We start from the raw sequence: 17,103 nt of genomic DNA on the forward strand, positions 1-17,103 counted from the left end.
ATTTTGAAAAGTATATAGTATGTGAAAACAATTTATATATCTGTTTTAATACAATGAGTTTGTATGCTTCACCTAGACTCAACAGAAACAGCTTCTTTAAAAAAATTAATTCTGCGATCAATATTTTAAAAGTAATTATGTGAATAAGTTAAATTCAGCTAATTAAAACACCAAATGGTGGCTGCATTTTTAAACGGTGCTTTTATTGCAATGTGTATTGCATTCCCACATTCATATTCAGATGTTATAGATTTGTTAGTCCAAAAAAAGGGGACAAAAACATGTCCTCACCTCAGAGGAGGAGCAAAAAAGGACAACTAAAACATTCAAAAGAATTTTCTTTTAAAATAGCGAGGGATCAAAAATGATGCACGAGGTGTTTTGTGTGTACTCCACAAGCATGTGTTCCTTTTGTGTATGTAAACTTGAGCAGCCGCAGACAAAAAAACGTCCAGTCGAGTTTTTTGTTTGTACAAATGAGTCCCAACGAGGAGGGGGAGGAGGAAGGGGGGCACCGAGGCGGCCCACACTGATTGTCTAGAACAACCCCTCAAAAATAAAAAAGGTCTCCCCAAATCACATCTGAACAGATTGGTGCTGGGGATGGACGGGGATTGGGAGGAAAGAAAATAAAACAGGAAAAACTCCCAACATGCATAAATAAAAAAAAAAAAAGTTGTCCCACATGAACACTTCTCATATCGTAGCTGCTCCCGTCCGTACCTCTTCTTTACAACCAAATCTTACATGAGGGTCATATTAAAAAGAGTAAAATGTTTCATATACTTATATCTCTATATATTTATTTATATTAATTTGTACAAGGGGAGAAAGTGGAGCCTTGAAAGTGGAGAAAACACGACCAGATGTGACTGCCGTCTTTTTCTTTGTCCTTTTTGAACCGAATAAAAAAGCTTACATGAATTCATGAGATTGGCGTGGGGGTGTATGTATCACATTTTTTAACAGTATGCAATAAAGAAAATATTTTTCTGATTAAATAAAGCTCACAGGCACACAGCCTGGTGATATGTTTTTTGTAGTTTTTGCATACAAGGTTAGCAAAGATTTTCTTTTAGCATAGCCATCGCCTTTTTTTTTTTGCTACTACCTGAAACAAAATGTGGATTTACATGTTTTGCATAGAAGCAGATTAAAAAAAAAAAATGTGTTCCAGAGGATGAAAACAGCCTAGCAGCCTCACATTTTTTTTTTGCAAAACAAGGTTTGGATTTGTCCAACATAAGCAAAACGTTGATGGATTGAGGCTCACTCCAGTGTTTCATTTGTACTTTTTTAGGTGCATAGCTCATGTTGACTTTGGGCTGCTTCTATCAAAAGACAGGGGGCGCTATTACAATGACAAGGTTTGCATACGAGATTTTGAGAGGCTTTGGTCATTTGAGATCCCTAAGAGTGATGTCGGTCGGGGGTGTTCTGGTGGTGTTTTCTCCACCCGGCCGAGGCTCCACTCTCTCAACGAGAGAGAGAGAAAGCGAGAGGAAAAAAAATTACAATATGGCCTTTTTACTCTTTGAAAACAACCCGTACGACGACGACAAATAAAAACAAAAGCCAGTCCACACTGCTCGTCGCTCAGTAAAAATCACATTCAGCAGTCGCTATAGAAACCATTCTCTGGCATCAGACACATGGAGCAGGAAAGGAGAAGATCCAGAATAATAATAATATACAGTATTCATCACACGCACTGATAGTCATATACATACGCATCATCATTGAAAGAATCTGAAAAATAGAAAATCCAAAACAAATGAACAAAAAAAGAGAAGATGACGGAGGCGAGTAGTTATTTACCACAAACTTGTCTTGATAATGATTAACCTTACTATTATTATTATTCACATTTCTCTTTGTTATTTACATCGTTAACAAAAAGTCTGTTGTACCTGCCGACTAGGAGGAGGAAGAGGAAGGGGGGCGGCCTTTCCACTGAGCAGCTGTTGCATAACATCTGGAATTTCAACGTGCATCGCTTTTTTTTTTTTTCTTTTTTGTTATCGTAGTGTGGAGTGAAGAGAGGAAAGGATTCCTCATCCCTGAAGAAAAAACATCGTCCGAGGGACCGGATGAGCGACAATGATTACAAATAATAATAATAATAATAATAAACATTCTCCCACTTTGCGCGTGTCAATAACCAAAAAAAAAAAGTAAATCTGCCCAAGATACCGATTTTTATGACACAGAACCGATACTGATATGGCAAGTTTTAACGCCAAACCAAAAAATGACAAAAATGCAAACACTACAATCAGGGGTGGGCAAACTTTTGGACTAATTTCAAGCAACAGAAAAGTTTAAATTTGCATGCAAAATCATTGATTCCAATGCTAAAATAATCCATTCGCATAGTCGTTATTTCAAATTAAATTATAATTTATCAATGAAAGTATTCACAGCTTCATTTTTTCACATTTTAGAAATGGAATAAAATCATTTTGAGGGCCCCAAAATTTGATGGCCACCATCCCAGAATGACATTGACTTGTTTGCAAAAGTTTTAAAAATTTTAAATTTGGCAAGTGACACAAATATGGCAGGTTTTACTCCCTTACAAGTTGTCAAACTGTCAAATGCTTTTTTGGGACAATTCATTAGAATTTTATTCTGCCAAATATTGGAATTAGCATCAGCCAAGAAATTGATCTATAAAAAATATTCCAATAAATATCTTAATTTTTCACATTGTCATTTTGGGATGTGTATACAATTTTGAAGATTTTTTTTCAATCCATTTTGGAATACTGAATACTTTCGGAACACACTGTATATAAAATTGTTCGTTTTGACTAATATTTACAACTAACTATTTAATGACACAGGATAATAAAAAAATAAAAAAATCCAATACATCTAATTTTAGGACAAAATTAAGTGGGCCCATGGGCCACCCCTGGCCTACCTGGACAAAAGTATTGGGACAGTCCTTTTAACAAATCCGGCCAGGCCCAATACTTTGATCCACATAGAAATAGAAAAATACAGCAAAGCGGAGAAATGGTCGTCAATATAAAAAGAAAAAAAATCTTGAAAAAGTCTATGAAGTTGTGTGAAAGAGCACGTTGCGGTATTCCTGGATTGAGACTGCGTCGCCGGAATACAAAAAATAAAAACGGCAAAAAAATAACCCAAAGAGCTGAGTTCACAGTGCGAAACGAGGTCCGACAACCGGGCGCCGTGCGCGTCCGGTAAAGAGGAAGATGAGGTAATCGTAAGAAAATCCAAGTCAAATCAAAGTGCTCTGAGGTAGGGGCGTGGAATGACAGAGCTTCTCCTGATGGCGCCGTCCATTTCGTGCAGGATGCCCAGACGGCAAACGGGTTTAGGTTGGCGCGGGAGAGAGAGAGAGAATGTTTGCCGCCGACTCGGCAATATAGATCAGTACGCTACGACTCGGATACTGTTGCAATGAGAGCCCCCTTTCACACTGAACCGGCGGCCATCTTGGGTAGGTCAAATGGCCAGCTGCTTGAAACGTTGGTGCCGGATTCAGGAATACGTCAGAACCGTGTCATTGAGGATGTTGCGTTTGCAAAGTGGGGGTTGACTCTTGGTGCCAAATTCGGAAGTGGGAATTTTGCATAGAGAGCCGGAGTCGGCTGCCATCTTGGTTCCCTCTCGAGTGCTTAGAAGGGCAGTTGAATATCAGTGCCGGATTCAGAGAAGTACTCGGCAGTCCAATGTCGGTGCTGCCGAGTGACGCTTGATACACCTTGACGGCGCCGCGTGAAAGGGGCATTTTCCACATTTTGTTTTCATCTGGTAATGTCTTTCCTTCTGTACTGTACTGTACAACGCCACGCCACGCCACGGCACGGCACGGCACGGCACGCACGCCTTGCGTGGCAAACAACACTGATAGGCCGAGTTAGCGCGGGATAGAAAGAGAGAATGGGGGAGGCCTCGTATTGACAGCTACTGAGCCGGTGAGGTGAGGGAGGGAGGGAGGGCGAATAAACACGCGACTGTGAAGTCATCCCAACAGTCAGTCACGGTTGTTGTCTTTGATACTTGTTCCAAAAAAATCAAAAGTGAGCAGCATCCCGTCCGTCCGTCTGTCTCCCATCCACTTATCGTCACCGCGTCCTTTGCGGGCTGTTGTCAGAGATGACGACGACGACAACGAAGAGAGAAGAACGACGACAAAACAAAAAATAACGACAACAACCAAATCGAATAATCGAGTGTGGAAGAAGAAAACGAAGAAGCTCAAACTTCCACCAGGCACTGTGTAGCTGACAGAGAGAGAGAGAGCGTCGCAGAACCAGCTGATACCGAGCTTCCGTCGTCACATTCCCGGAAAAGAGAACCAAAAAAAGCCCAGGCGGGGGCCGTCGCCCCTCCGAGGTACTCCCGTGTCCCAATTGGACAGCAACCAGGAGGGGGGGGGGGGGGGGGATGAGCAGCAAAGACAACGCTGCCTTGAGTAGGCTGAGGCAGACAGACAGGTTGTCAGACAGACGGCTCGCCGGCGCCGGCCCCTCGTCGGGGCGTCGGCGCCACGCCATCCACGGCCGGACGCCCTCCGTCCGTCCTGAGGTGAGAATGCCACGGGTGCAGAGGAGTCGTACGAGTAAAGAGGGAGTGGTGCTCTGTCGGTTTGAGGCGGGAACGGGGGTGGCGGGGTCACTCGGTGAGCAGCTGCTGGAGGAGGCTCTTCTGCTGGGCCTGGCTGCTCTGGCCGCCCGGCGGAGGTCCAAGAGCCTTCTGGCCGGCGCCGGCGGCTGAGCCCTGACTCAGGTACGAGTCGCCGCCCACCAGGTTGACGGTGCACTGGACGTCGGCAAACACTTGCGCCTGCTGCGCCTGCTGCGCCTGCTGCGCCTGCTGCGCCTGCTGCGCCTGCTGCGCCTGCTGCGCCTGCTGCGCCTGCTGCGCCTGCTGCGCCTGCTGCGACTGCTGCGCCTGCTGCGCCTGCTGCACCTGTGAAAACACACCTCACGTTTGGACGCAAATACGCAGCTGCGATTCAACATCACTTTGTCCGTCGGTTCTGTTCTGACCTGCTGGTCGCTGCACAGCGAGGCCATGCCGCCGCCGCCGAGCTGCCCCAAGGACGGTAAGGGGCCCGCGCCGGCCGAGCCCCCCGCCATGGACACGGTGATGCTCATGTTGTTGTAGACCCCCTGCTGGCCGAACGTTTGCCCCCCGCTGTGCTGCGACGACGGACTGAACAGGCTGCGGGCGAAAAACAAATCGAGGAAAATTTGATAGCAGTTGGATTATTTCTCTGCACGTGTCCAATAAAGAGTAGAGCGTCCCTCACCTGTTGCTGGCTGGTGGCCAGCTCTTCATATCTGGAGACTGGTAGCTAGGGGGCGGGGCTTGCTGGAGCAAAGGACTCTGGGAAGAGGAGTTCTGAGGCGACAAAAGCGGACTGCCGGGGCTGATCTCAGGAGGGAAAGGCGAGTCCGGCCGGACCGCCCCAAACTGCTGCATCAGACCTTGCTGCTGCTGCAACGAGGGGGCGCCACCGAAGGGAGGAGCCGGCACGCCGCCCAGCAACGCCGTCTGGCTCCTCATTTTGCCATCCAGGGGGGGGCCCGGGATGGGCGGCCCTCCCGGCACCGGGCCGCCGCTAAAGTGACCGGGTGAGGTAGGAGGATTCCCCGGCACCGGGCCGTAGCCGGCGGGGAAGTTGAACTGCGCCTGCTGCTGAGACGCGGACGCGTTGTCGCCTTTGGGCAGCCTGGCGACGGCCGGGGTGGCGGCCGGGGCGGCGGCGGCGCCTGCCATGTTCTGTCTCATCAGCATGACCTTCTGCTGAAAAAGCTGACGCTGGCGGTGCTGGATGCTGTACAGCTCTCTCTGACGCTGAGCCAGCATCTGCGCGTTTAGCGGAGGCTGGGGGGGGACCGAGGACAAATGGAGTGGTTCATATCAAATTGAAGAGCTCGCTTTCACCAAACATGAACACAAAGAGAGGTCGTACTTTTTAAGCGCCATAAATCAGCTATGAGAGACTTTTCGCCTGACTTACAAATGGACACTTAATGGCAAACTGGCAAAAAAACGAGCCGGCAAAAAATCTGAACCGGGACCTCACCTGCGAAGGTATTTGAGGTTGCGGCGCCCCCAGACGAACGGCCATGTTGACGTGCTGGCCTCCTGCTCCGACAGGGAACGAATTCATGGCGAGACGGTTCTGAAGCTGAGAGAATAAAAAATAAAGACTCCGTATTTCCACAAATTGAGAGTTGAGCCTTTGCTCTCACCTGCTGCGGACCCTGGAGTCTCTGCTGGAGTTGCAGCCGCAGTTGGTTTGGCGGCAGCCTGAGCTGGACGGCCATGCCCTGCGGCGGGCGGGGCATCCCCTGCGGACGCAGACCCGCCGCGGCGCCGGGGGCCCTGCCGAGGAAGGTCCCCCGGGCTGGCCCGAAGCCCGGCGCCTGCTGCTGCCCCACGGTGGCCAGCTCTGCCGGGAACTGAGCGGGCGGCGCAAACCGGGGAGGGTAGGATGGCAGCGGGTTGGCAGTGACTTGCTGAGTGGGGAGGTTCTGGGGCAGTGGGTCGTAGCAGCCGCCCTGCAAAGCCCGGATGTCAGAAGCCAAAAAAGACCACTTGAGAATGCCTCGGCGCTACGGACCTGCACCAGTTTGTCGATCCCCAGAGCTTTGTCCAGCTCGGCCAGTTCACTTTCATCAGTGCCGCTGAGGAAGGAGACCAGCTGCTCCAGCAGAGCCTTCTCGTCATTCCGGGCCTCGGCCGTGGTCGGGGGACCCAGGACTTCGTCCAGCGTACAAGGGACGCACTGCCTGCTCACAAACGGCAATCGTGCTTGTAAACAATGGCCGCCACGGCACTTTTGAAACGACGGGAGCTGAAATGAGCCTATGCATGACTATTGGTTTATTAAGAGATGCTCACTCTTGTGGCGAGGTAAAAGGCGCTTGCAGGGGCGTTCCCAGGGCATCAAAGGACAACGAGTCGGTCAGAGACAGAGGCTGGAACTGCGAGTCGGTCAGAGACAGCGGCTGGAACTGCGACTCGGCCAAATCTAACTTGGACGGGCCTGAGTGGGTTGTGCAACACAGTTGGAAGGACATTGATTCAAAAAGAAACAATCTGAACCGGGCTGTGTTGAAGTTTCACATGGAGCGAATGTGTTAACACCCCGCTTGGCTCAATCCGCACAGAAGTGCAAACGAGTGTGTGTCGGGTTATTGTCGTCACCCCGCAAGGATGTGACAGATTACACATCCGCCTCGCAGTGTCAGGTGTGTGTGCGTGTGTGTGTGAGTGTGTCAGCTCACCAGTGCTTGAACTGAACGGGTTGGCGATTTCAGCCTCAGGGAAGGGACTGCCGCTGTCTTTGGGGGCCTGGAAGAGGTCCACGTGTCCCGTTCCTTGGGCCTGGCTCGGAGTCAGGGGACCGCAGAAATCGAAGGCCGACTGATTGGGGGGATTGCAGCCTGAAGCGAGGCCCCCTTCAACGTTGCCTGGGGAAACACACACGGGATGCGCTTGGAATCGTTCACACCCCTCCGATCCACGCCCCAATAAAGGCCTACCTCTGTTGGGAGTGCTGGGCAGTTCCCTCTTCACACCGATGCCGCCGGGCTGCGCTTGGGTGGGCGACTGGAGCTTTAGCTTGGGGGAGGGCGAGTGGAGCTGCGGCGACGGCGACTGCAAGCGGGGCTGCGACACCGGAGACTGCAGCGGAGGCCCCGGCGACTGGAGCTGCGCCGGGGTCTGGGGGGCCGGAGAGTGGAGCTGAGGGCCTGCCCCGGGGGCGTCCGCGTCGTCGGCGCCCTGCTTGGCTACGCTCGAGCCCCTGAGGGAGGGCGTCGGCTGAGCGAGGGGCTCCGTGTCGGAGGTGCCGCCAGACATCTGAAAAAGAGTTTATTACAGAAAGTGAAGCGGCAATTACGCTATGGCGCCCCGGGTCGAGTTCCACGATTCATTGGACTGTTACCATGGAGTCCCTGCTATCCCGCCGGCTGTCTCGCCGGCTCTCTCGCCTCCTCTCCCCCACGGGGCTGGATTTGGGGCTGACGCTGGCCGAGGAGGAGGGGGTCTTGGAGGCGGGGCCCGAAGCCACGGCGGCCGCGCATCCCTCCCCCCCGCCTCGCTTCTCCACCTTCACCCGAACTGTCTGCAGGCTGAGAGCAGATGGAGGAGGCAGGTCTCCCAAGTCCTGCAAAGACAAATCAGCTTGTCGTCAGTCTTGGATGCTAATTTCCGTTAGCACATCAATGATGTGTTTCCGGTAAGAGGTTAGCATCAAGCTAGCGGGCAGTTCAATGGAGCACGATCACCTTCTCATCGGTGTCGAGCAGAAAGCGCAGCAGCTGGTGGTCCTGCGGCTCTCTGGAACTGGAGCGTTGCAGCCCGGCGCTCACCACGGGACTGGATGGTGGCTCTTTCTTGATCTCCACCTCGCCTCTGCCGTCCTCGGAGGTGGCGGCGGTGGCCGAGGCGCTGGAGTCGCTGCTGTCTTGGAGCAGTCGGTGTAAGATCTTGTGACGTTCCCTCAGTGTGCTGTGGGAGGCGGGACACTGAGGGCCGGGAGGAGGTTTCGGATGAGGCAACGAGGTGCGGTGGACGTCGCTGGTGTCGCTTCCTGTCCCGTTGCTGTCCAGCGGCTGACTAAGTCTGAGATGAGCCGCGACAGAGGGCAGGGGGGCTTTGACAGAGTCCTCTACCCCACCCTCCGCTCCCGGCCCGGGAGAGGAGAACCCGGTGGGGGTCCCCGCTTGTCTGGACAAGCATGCTTTCGACCCGGCCTGGGCGCCGTTGCTCGCGTCGGCGCCAGAGTGTTGTCTGTTCAGTGCACCCGCTGGCGAGTGGAGGCCCGGCACCCGCGGGCTCTCGGCCAGCCCGGGACTGGCCCGCGACATAAACGAGGTAGGGGCGGCTGTGGCGGGGCTGCTGAGAGGCGACGGGCTGCTGCCCTGCTGGGGACGCGTCCGGCCGGGCGGAGGGTAGCCGGCGGCCGGGTTCAGTCGTTGGGGGGAGACGCTGTTGTTGCCGGCGGGAAGTCCCGTGGAGGCGGAGGGGGCGGAGGAGGCGGTGGCGACGGGGCCTGAGGTTTGTTTTGAGTTGCTGCCGGCAGCGAAGACTGGCGAGCGTGAGGGCGCCTGGGCCAGGTTGCCCAGGGTTGGCTGAAGGCTGGGGTTAGTGTTTTCCTGAGAGCTACCAGTGTTGTGTTCCCTGAGCGACGACAAATACATCAGCATTCAAATCAACGCGTGGCGCCAAGCCTGGATCCGTCCACCTACCTGTCAATAGTGTGAATGCCCAAGATGAAGGGCTGAACGTCTGGGTTGGGGGGGCAGCAGAACTTGCAGCGGGTCTGAGCGCTGAGCGGCGTGCCGTCGCTCAAGGCGAAGCGGTACAGCGGGCTGATGGCGGTGCCGTGGCTCATCACTAGGAGCAGAACGGCGTCCGTCAACGACGGGATGGCAAACAAAGCTCTGCCAGAGCGCAACGGAAGGCCTCTCACCCTCATGTAGCAGCTTTTTGGCATGGGAGGGCTCTTTGCCCTGCGGCTGGAAGAAGGCGTAGATGCACTTCCGGACCAGGTCCTCCCAGCCGGCCCGGCCGCTCGCCCGCAATGCACTGGTCTCGATGGAGATGATCTTTCCTGAGAGGACCGATGCAAAGCCATGTCGGGTTAATGACATGAAGTCGCAACCATTTGAGCCTGAGCAATATGATCAAACAAGGTCAACTTCCACCTGTGGGGTCCTGCTTGGTGATAAAAGACTCCGTGCTGGCAGGCTGGGCCCGAGGCGTCCGGCAGGCGATGCAGATCAGGCAGCTTTGCAGGTCTGAAACACAAAGCGGGCGCCACGTCGCACTCGCTGATTTTCCAAAAAGTGTGACTGGCCGGCGTTTGCGCACCGTCGCCTTCCTCCTGCACGGCGGCGCGAGGCTGCGACACGGTAAAGCACTGCATGATCTCGTACTGTTGCCGGGCCTCCTGGTTCTCCGAGTCCATCTCGTCGGGCGGCCTCTTCAGCATGCGGCAGTTGAAGCTGTGGCTGCTCCTGCGGCTGGACTCCTGAGGCCAAGGCGCGCCGCCGTTCACTGCGCACGGGAACATTTAGGAACAATCGGACCCAAGCGTGAGCCGTCGGGCTGAAAAGGACGTCGAGGCTCACCCAGACTTTTGGGCAGCAGATTGCGGACAAACTCGTTGTGGTCTCCCACGTGCAGGATGCTGTAGACGCTGGACATCATCAGCTCCTCCTGAGGGTAGCCCAGGTAGCTTAGCACGTTCTCCGAGACAAACACGATGCGGCCCTCGCGGTTTACCACGAAGAAGAAGCCGTCCAGAGCCTGCCAGCGAGATGATCCAGTCACACGTGCTCTCGGACAAGCGGACTGGACAAGAGGGATACGCTCACCTCCAGCAGCATGGGTCCGAGGGCTTCTTTCTCCAGCAGGCCCTGGCTACTGGAGGAGATGTCGCTCTTCTGCACGGCGTCGTCCGGAGAGCAAAGAGCTGCTTTTTCTGCGGGGCAAAGATGAGGCTCAGCGGCCGAGGGAGAACATTGAAACGGGACGCAGCCCTCGCGGTGCCGTACCCAGCTCGCGCCGCTTCATCTGCTGGATTTGGTCCACGGTGCTCTTGAGGATGTGGCACTGGTCGGGCTTGCCGCTGAGACTGGCGATGTCGGCCATGTTGGAGGAGAGCAGCTCGGCCAGCTCGCCGATGTAGCGGCTCTCCAGCTCGCGCCGCCGCTTCTCCAGGCTGCTCACAAACACATGACGGCGGCGGCGTTACTTTTACACAGGGCCGCCCAAAAAACCCTTTCACATTTCAAATAAATAAATAATACAACTGTAGCGGCTGAAAAACTTTTCCTGACATTTTTTCTTCTGCATTCGAGCAGAACGGGTTTTGTGCAAAGCGTGTGCGTGGCACAGACGCTAGCGTACATATTTAAAGCACGTACGTCTTTCAACGCTCGTCTCCGTGGGCTCCGCTAACGCATTATGCGCTCCATGTGAAAAAACAAACGGATGTGTGTGCGCGCGCGTATGTACGAGGACAACAGCGGCAGAAAGTAGGTCAGCGCATTGGATGGCCAAAACACACAGGCATGGTGGCCCAGAGAGGGAGGGAGGGAGGGAGGGAGGGAGGGAGGGAGGGAGGGAGGGAGGGAGGGAGGGAGGGAGGGAGGGAGGGAGGGAGGGAGAAGGAAGGGGTGAGGAGGAGGACGCAGTGTGAACACGCAGGTCACTGGTTGCTTTTGGAAATACGAGCCGGGATGTTACATCAGCTTACATCAGCTATTGGGCCTTAAAAGGCTCACAAGAGCGGACGCGCTGACTTTGGGAGGAAGCGTGTGTGCGTGCGTGCGTGCGTGCGCGTGTCGCTTACTCCTCGACCCTTGAGCTAAACTTTGGCTAACCCGTGATCTGGTGATTATTCGTTTGCGCTCACCTTGCCGGGGCCAACTTAATCCACCCATGTCGTTACACATGGGGAGAAGAAAAATCTCCAGAAAACGATTCGGGTGATGGAATCTGAATGTATTTCACATCATTAAACAACAAATCTAGGTTCAAGCAAAAAGCTGTTTACGATTTACGTCCTCGCTTCGTTCACTGTTCCATCTGTGACTTTGAATGTGTGTGGCTTTAAAATGCAGGAGCAGGCCCGGTGAGCCATCCCGTGGCCCGGACCGGACCGGACTTACCTTTGCGCCGACGTGTCGCATGGCGAGCCTTTCCTCTTGCGCGACTCGGCCGTGTCAGGGTCCAAGGGACTTTCCCCGACGGCGCTCATTTTCAGCTTTGACTGACCTGCAAAGGCAGATTAGCTTACCGACAACAACAACACGCCCAAAAAACGTTCGCTTCGAGAAAGCGCCGCTCGCTACGGCCGCACAACAACGAGGTGGGAAATCTGGACTTGCTTGTGCATTTTGAGAATAAACAAAACACAGCGGCCACTTTCAAATGGAAAAGTGTTTGAAGTGGCTGGCGGCTGAAGGGGGGGGGGGGGGGGGGGGTCCTAAGAGGATGCATGCGTGCTGTTAATGCACAGCGAGTGTGTCTTTTTTTAGCCGCTGCATGTTTGTAGCGTGTCAGAGAGGTGAGCTAAGGTCAGATGCAAACAAGGCTAGTCAGGAGGGATTAGCGTCGCTGCCACAATGGTTGCTTAGCCCCCCTCGCCCCAACCCCCCACCCCCCCGGTGGAAACGTTGGCTCTCTTTAAGACGAGTACGACCACCTGGTAACCGAGCGGGGGGTCCGCCGCCGGCAAAGGGACACGCACGCACACACGCTTACACACTTGGACATTGTCCGCATTAATCTTCTCAACGTACGTTGAAACTTTCAATAGTTGCCACTTGATTGTTTAAGCTCCTTTGGGGCCCTGCTCGGGAATGCGAGAACAGCCAGCCGGCCGGCCCGCTCCAGAGCCGACTGACGTTCTTGTTTACTATCCGGGCGGTGAAATACAAACAGGCTCAAGTATGGCCCTCCGAAACAATATCCGACTCTTTTCCACCAAAATCCCATCTCAGATTAAAATCAATTTCACGTCCCTCCCCTTCATAACAAAAGCAAATGACAATGAAAATATCGACTCGCTGCTCGGAGGAAGCCGACATGAATACTTCCGATTGGCGAGCGCTTCGGGGTCAGCGCGCTCACGGTTTAATCAATGAGGAAACCGATCGCGTTGCGAGTCCGCAATCGATGAGCGACAACGCACGCGGCCAAAACGCAATGAGGGCGTTGGTTACCGCTCAGATAAGAGTGAAGGACATTTTGGATTTGGGCTGTCACGTGACTCGCTTGTGCATTTTGGCTTGAGATTTCGACATGAATATTCATCTGCGGCGTCATTAGCGGAACCGGGCCAGCGCGCGCGCACGGCTGAACCTTTCAGAGGCGCCGTCGGGACGTCTGAGGAATGAAATGAACGCGGCGGCGCTTAACCTTGAAAGGTTTCAAAACCAAGTCGGCGGCCCGTTATGTGCACCGCACGATTTCTTTCTTTGCATCCATCACGGCTTCGTTTTCCGTTTGGTGTGCTACCTGGTCTTATGTCGCCGGGGGCGGAGTCATGTCCGAGGAGGCGATGGGAGGCCCGGCGGTTAAGGTGGCGTGGGGGTCCCTCCGTCACCTGGCAACATGGCGGGCGCACCTGCCGTGTCATTGGAAAGGAAACACATTTTTTATCTCTTTTCAAACACATTGAATAAAATTTAAGCGAGCGGATTGTAGGTACAGCTACAGAGCTTAGCGATGGAGAGTGCCGCCAATCTTCGCTTGGCACAAAATTGAGCATCATCTAAGGGCGGTTCCTGTCAAGAACCTGTTTATGGATGAACCACCAAACCGCCTTCTTAAAGGTCCTCAGCGGGGCGCCATGACATTGAGATGACAAAAACACCACCAGCAAAAGAAAAAAATCATCAGCCGCGACAAACCTCCGTCCCCGGAGGCGACACTTAATCTGCCAAGGATCCAAACAACGAGCGGACCCTGAGGAGGGATCCACTTTGCCCAACCCCCCCCCCCCCTTCACTTTCTGTTTGGAGAGATTAGTGTGGAGGAATTCCACAGCAGATATCACTTACCCACTCAAGTTTGCTCACCGCCGCAATTTTTGCTTTGAGCCGCCACACACGTAAAAGAAGAAGAAGAAAAGAACAAGTCGGGGTGAAGTTGGATGAAGTCGCCGCCGCCCAGAGCGCAGAGGAAAGCTCGCGGCAGGATAACCCGACTCGATTATCTGACGACATCGTAACCTCGAGAGGCCCCGCGAGAATGCTTTTACACACGCAATCAATCAACACGCACGCTCGACAAAAACAAGTCGGCCGCCCCGCGCAAACACAACCTTTGTATCTTTGGAATTCACCGTTCGCCGCTTCCAAGGTACCGCTCGGGGTGCGAGGTGCCGCTCGCCGCATCGCGCCACGGCATTTTGAGGGGCCGTGATGCGGCGATGTCGGAAATTAGAACCCGTCCTAGTTATGATTTGGTATCTGTGTAATAAGGAAAAGATCAGCTTTCATGTCTTTGTGTAACTCTTAGTGCACTTCAGCTACAAAGCACGACTGTTGCCTCATTAAAGCTCACTTCAAAGTTCTTTGGCACCGCGATGCCACAAGCAACACTTTGGGTGTTACTGCTTTGGCCTGAGGAACAACAAAAGAGTCAATATTTAGGGATTACCGCTGCTATTTGAGAGGATATCAAGTTCTTCTTCATGTCTAAGTGTCGTTTCGGTCTCATCTTTCGGTGTGCTTTGGGGTCAAAGGTGAACTCGTTCTTTAAGCGCCTCAGAAGCTCTTGAAGCCAGTTAAGGTGTCTCCTGGCTCAATTAGGTGACGCTAACACCATGCACGCATGCATGCGTAGCAGATCCACAGTGCAGATTAGCCTCCAACCACAACAACAAGACAGAAAGGAGGTCAAGATTCAGAAGACAGGTGAAGGAAGACGTGAGGGGGGCACTTCTGGTGATAGCGACACCGTGAGGCCGCTCGGGTGCGCTGACGTAAGAGTCTTTGATCAATTTACAGGTAAAAGGAGGAAAGATTGGGGGAACGGCGCGTGCACGCACGTACTCACCGTGCACGCGCACGGCGGCCACGCGAGCCAACGCATCCGAGGGAGGCCGCGCCGCAGCGGCCGGGTCCCATCGTGGCTGTCAACAATACCACCACCACCTCCACCACCTCCACCCTTGCTCGATTGGCTTACCTTGTTTTGGCATAAGCAGACGTCGTCCTCTCGGTGTGCTCTTGCAGACGCTCCACGATTGTTGTTTGGTCTTCTTTATTCCCTTCTCTTACATCCCACGAGAAGTCTCCGCGCCTCCCCCGCTGTTGCGGGGCGTCCAACAACAGCCAGTTAGCCGAGTTAGCTCCAAGCAGCTAAGTGAACTTGCCTGACGGATAACGTTGGGCCGTTTTTGAGAGTGTTGTTGCTAACTTTACGTGGGTAACTTTACACTCGCTCCGCAGCGGCTGACACGTAACATCCGATAAAAGCACGCGCAAGTTGGGCTTTTTGTTGCGATTAGCAGGCTGGCTAACAAGTTACCATCGGCGTGTGTTGACAAACAAGCCTGCGTGGAGGAGGAGGAAAGGGGGAGGGAAAAAAATCACACACGACTCGAAGCCAGCGAGCCTCAGCGTCAGTTAGCTTAGCCACAGCTAGCCAGCCTGGCTAAGCACCCACACCGCGCTAGACCCCCCCCCCAAAAAAATGCGCGTCGGCCCTCCTCGAGTCTTCCCCCCCCGCGCTGCTGCAGCTGGTACTGGGGCGGCTCGTCGTGTCACTCCCGTGCGCGGCCGAGATTACGCGTCGGTAGGGATGGCCCAGTTCGCGAAGCCAAGTTGTCACTATTCTCGGTGCTCTCCGCCATTTCCAAGCTCTCTCGCTCTCTCTCTCCAACACAAACAAACAGGGCTGCGAGGGCGCGCGCGCCGAGCCTGCGTGCGAGAGACAACGTGCGCGTTCACGAGGAGCGGCACGCGTAAGAAAACCTGGTTACCTGTTTAAGAATATACGCATCAAAATATGGATGCGGCGTTCCCACTGTGATTATTTCACTCAAACAAGAAGACTTTCACAGCGTCATTGGCCGTCATTTAATAGTCTCAATTTGTACTTTAAAGCGCTCTGCATTCAAAGGGTTTATACAAATAATTAAACGCCTTAAAACCTGACGTGCTAGTGCCTTAATTTCACTAATCCCGCCATGAAGGTATCTCAGAACCTGAAGTACATGTACAAGTACCCTTGAACATGAAGCATAAAACCTCACGGTACACCTAATATACTTATTTATTCAGTCATCATTTGAGGTAAGGCATTTGTTTGATTTTTTTTCAAGCAGACATGTCGTTTTAGAACAGAATATACTGTTTGGAGAATCAGCACTTTGCTGGATAAACAAACCCCAGTAGCACTCCTATTATATATATTTAAAAAAAAGTCAGATGATGCCTGGCAGACCTTGACAAAGTATGCAAAGACTCGCAGCTAATTGTGTCAACCTATTACTGGTTAATTGTGAGATATTTATTCATTAAATAATTGATTTACTGACTGAGCACATTTAGTATGCAAATTACCTCTTGCCCTCTTACATCTTGACATCCGGACTTTGGCCTGTTTTACTGCCACTTCTCTCTTCCTCTGAGAGGTGTTGATCGAAGTGAGGCCATGGCTGCAAAGATTCTGCACAGAACCACTGCGACAAGCTCTGAGGTGGACTTTCTCAATTAAATGCTTCCTCAGCTGTCCGATTGGTATGTGCCATCCCTGACCAATTCTTTTCACAGTCGGGAAATTACAGCTGAGTGAGTGTAGGCTGGGGGGGGGCACGATCACTTGAAGAGCTTGAACTTGCGGAGCAGAGGCTGAACCGTTTCTTTGGGGTACGGCTTCAATGCCAGACAGGTGGCTATGTTCTCAGGCTGCTCAATCCAAAGCTTGTGAGCCACTCCGGCCTGGTTCAGGCTCTCCGATAACCCCGAGAGCGCAGCCTCATCCGGTGCCTGAAGGACACAAGAGCATTTGTGGAATAATCTGATGTGGAAATAAATTGGGCATGTCCCGTCAGCAGAAGTTATCATTATTATTTATCAGTTTGCATTTAAAAGTAAATACAAACTACAATTCATTGAATTTAGGTGGACATAGGTGTCCCCCATGCAAACACCAAGCCAATTAAATATAGCATAAAGCTTTTTTTAAAGCAAGAAAATGACATCAGTTGTCACCTAAGGATGCAAATATGTGCAAAAAGATATAAAGCGGTAAAAGCATGATTTAAATCGGGGCTACTTCAAATCTAACATTACTTGAATGGAGGTAGGCGTGACTCACGGCGAGCACCACTTTGTGCATGGAGTCCAGCTCGGCCAGGTAGCGTTGCGTGTCCCCGTCGCCGTAGTGCAGGTGCACGGCGGCGGTAGCGGCGTGGCATGCCTGCGTGATGACGGCTCCCAGCGGCCACGACAGCTTGTGGACCAGATCCGAACGGACCACGACGTACTGCACCAGGCGGCCAGGGGAACCGGCGGCTCCCGAGGCAGCCATTTTTTTCTCCACGGTATATGTTTATCTTCCGGGTCAAAGAATGACCGCTTG

General features: G+C 52.9%; 2 protein-coding genes across 2 annotated transcripts; both read right to left on the minus strand.

The window, feature by feature from the left end:
• Positions 1–182: 182 nt before the first annotated feature.
• Positions 183–15,454, minus strand: ncoa1 (nuclear receptor coactivator 1). Its single transcript, XM_061270456.1, has 21 exons — positions 14,704–15,454; positions 13,027–13,135; positions 11,676–11,781; positions 10,557–10,723; positions 10,377–10,483; positions 10,131–10,308; positions 9,871–10,056; positions 9,705–9,797; positions 9,470–9,610; positions 9,246–9,393; positions 8,283–9,177; positions 7,940–8,161; positions 7,536–7,854; positions 7,278–7,463; positions 6,892–7,036; positions 6,611–6,779; positions 6,240–6,548; positions 6,071–6,175; positions 5,291–5,868; positions 5,028–5,202; positions 183–4,947 (listed from the first exon to the last, which is right to left on the minus strand). Exons 3-21 carry the CDS (start codon positions 11,762–11,764, stop codon positions 4,651–4,653), a joined length of 4,509 nt encoding a protein of 1,502 aa, XP_061126440.1. The 5' UTR covers positions 11,765–11,781; positions 13,027–13,135; positions 14,704–15,454; the 3' UTR covers positions 183–4,650.
• Positions 15,455–15,776: 322 nt separating this feature from the next.
• On the minus strand, positions 15,777–17,069 carry ptrhd1 (peptidyl-tRNA hydrolase domain containing 1). Its single transcript, XM_061270522.1, has 2 exons — positions 16,840–17,069; positions 15,777–16,508 (listed from the first exon to the last, which is right to left on the minus strand). Exons 1-2 carry the CDS (start codon positions 17,050–17,052, stop codon positions 16,338–16,340), a joined length of 384 nt encoding a protein of 127 aa, XP_061126506.1. The 5' UTR covers positions 17,053–17,069; the 3' UTR covers positions 15,777–16,337.
• Between the last annotated feature and the right edge of the window lie 34 nt (positions 17,070–17,103).

Source organism: Syngnathus typhle, linkage group LG22, assembly GCF_033458585.1.
Source record: "Syngnathus typhle isolate RoL2023-S1 ecotype Sweden linkage group LG22, RoL_Styp_1.0, whole genome shotgun sequence".
Taxonomy (NCBI): domain Eukaryota; kingdom Metazoa; phylum Chordata; class Actinopteri; order Syngnathiformes; family Syngnathidae; genus Syngnathus; species Syngnathus typhle.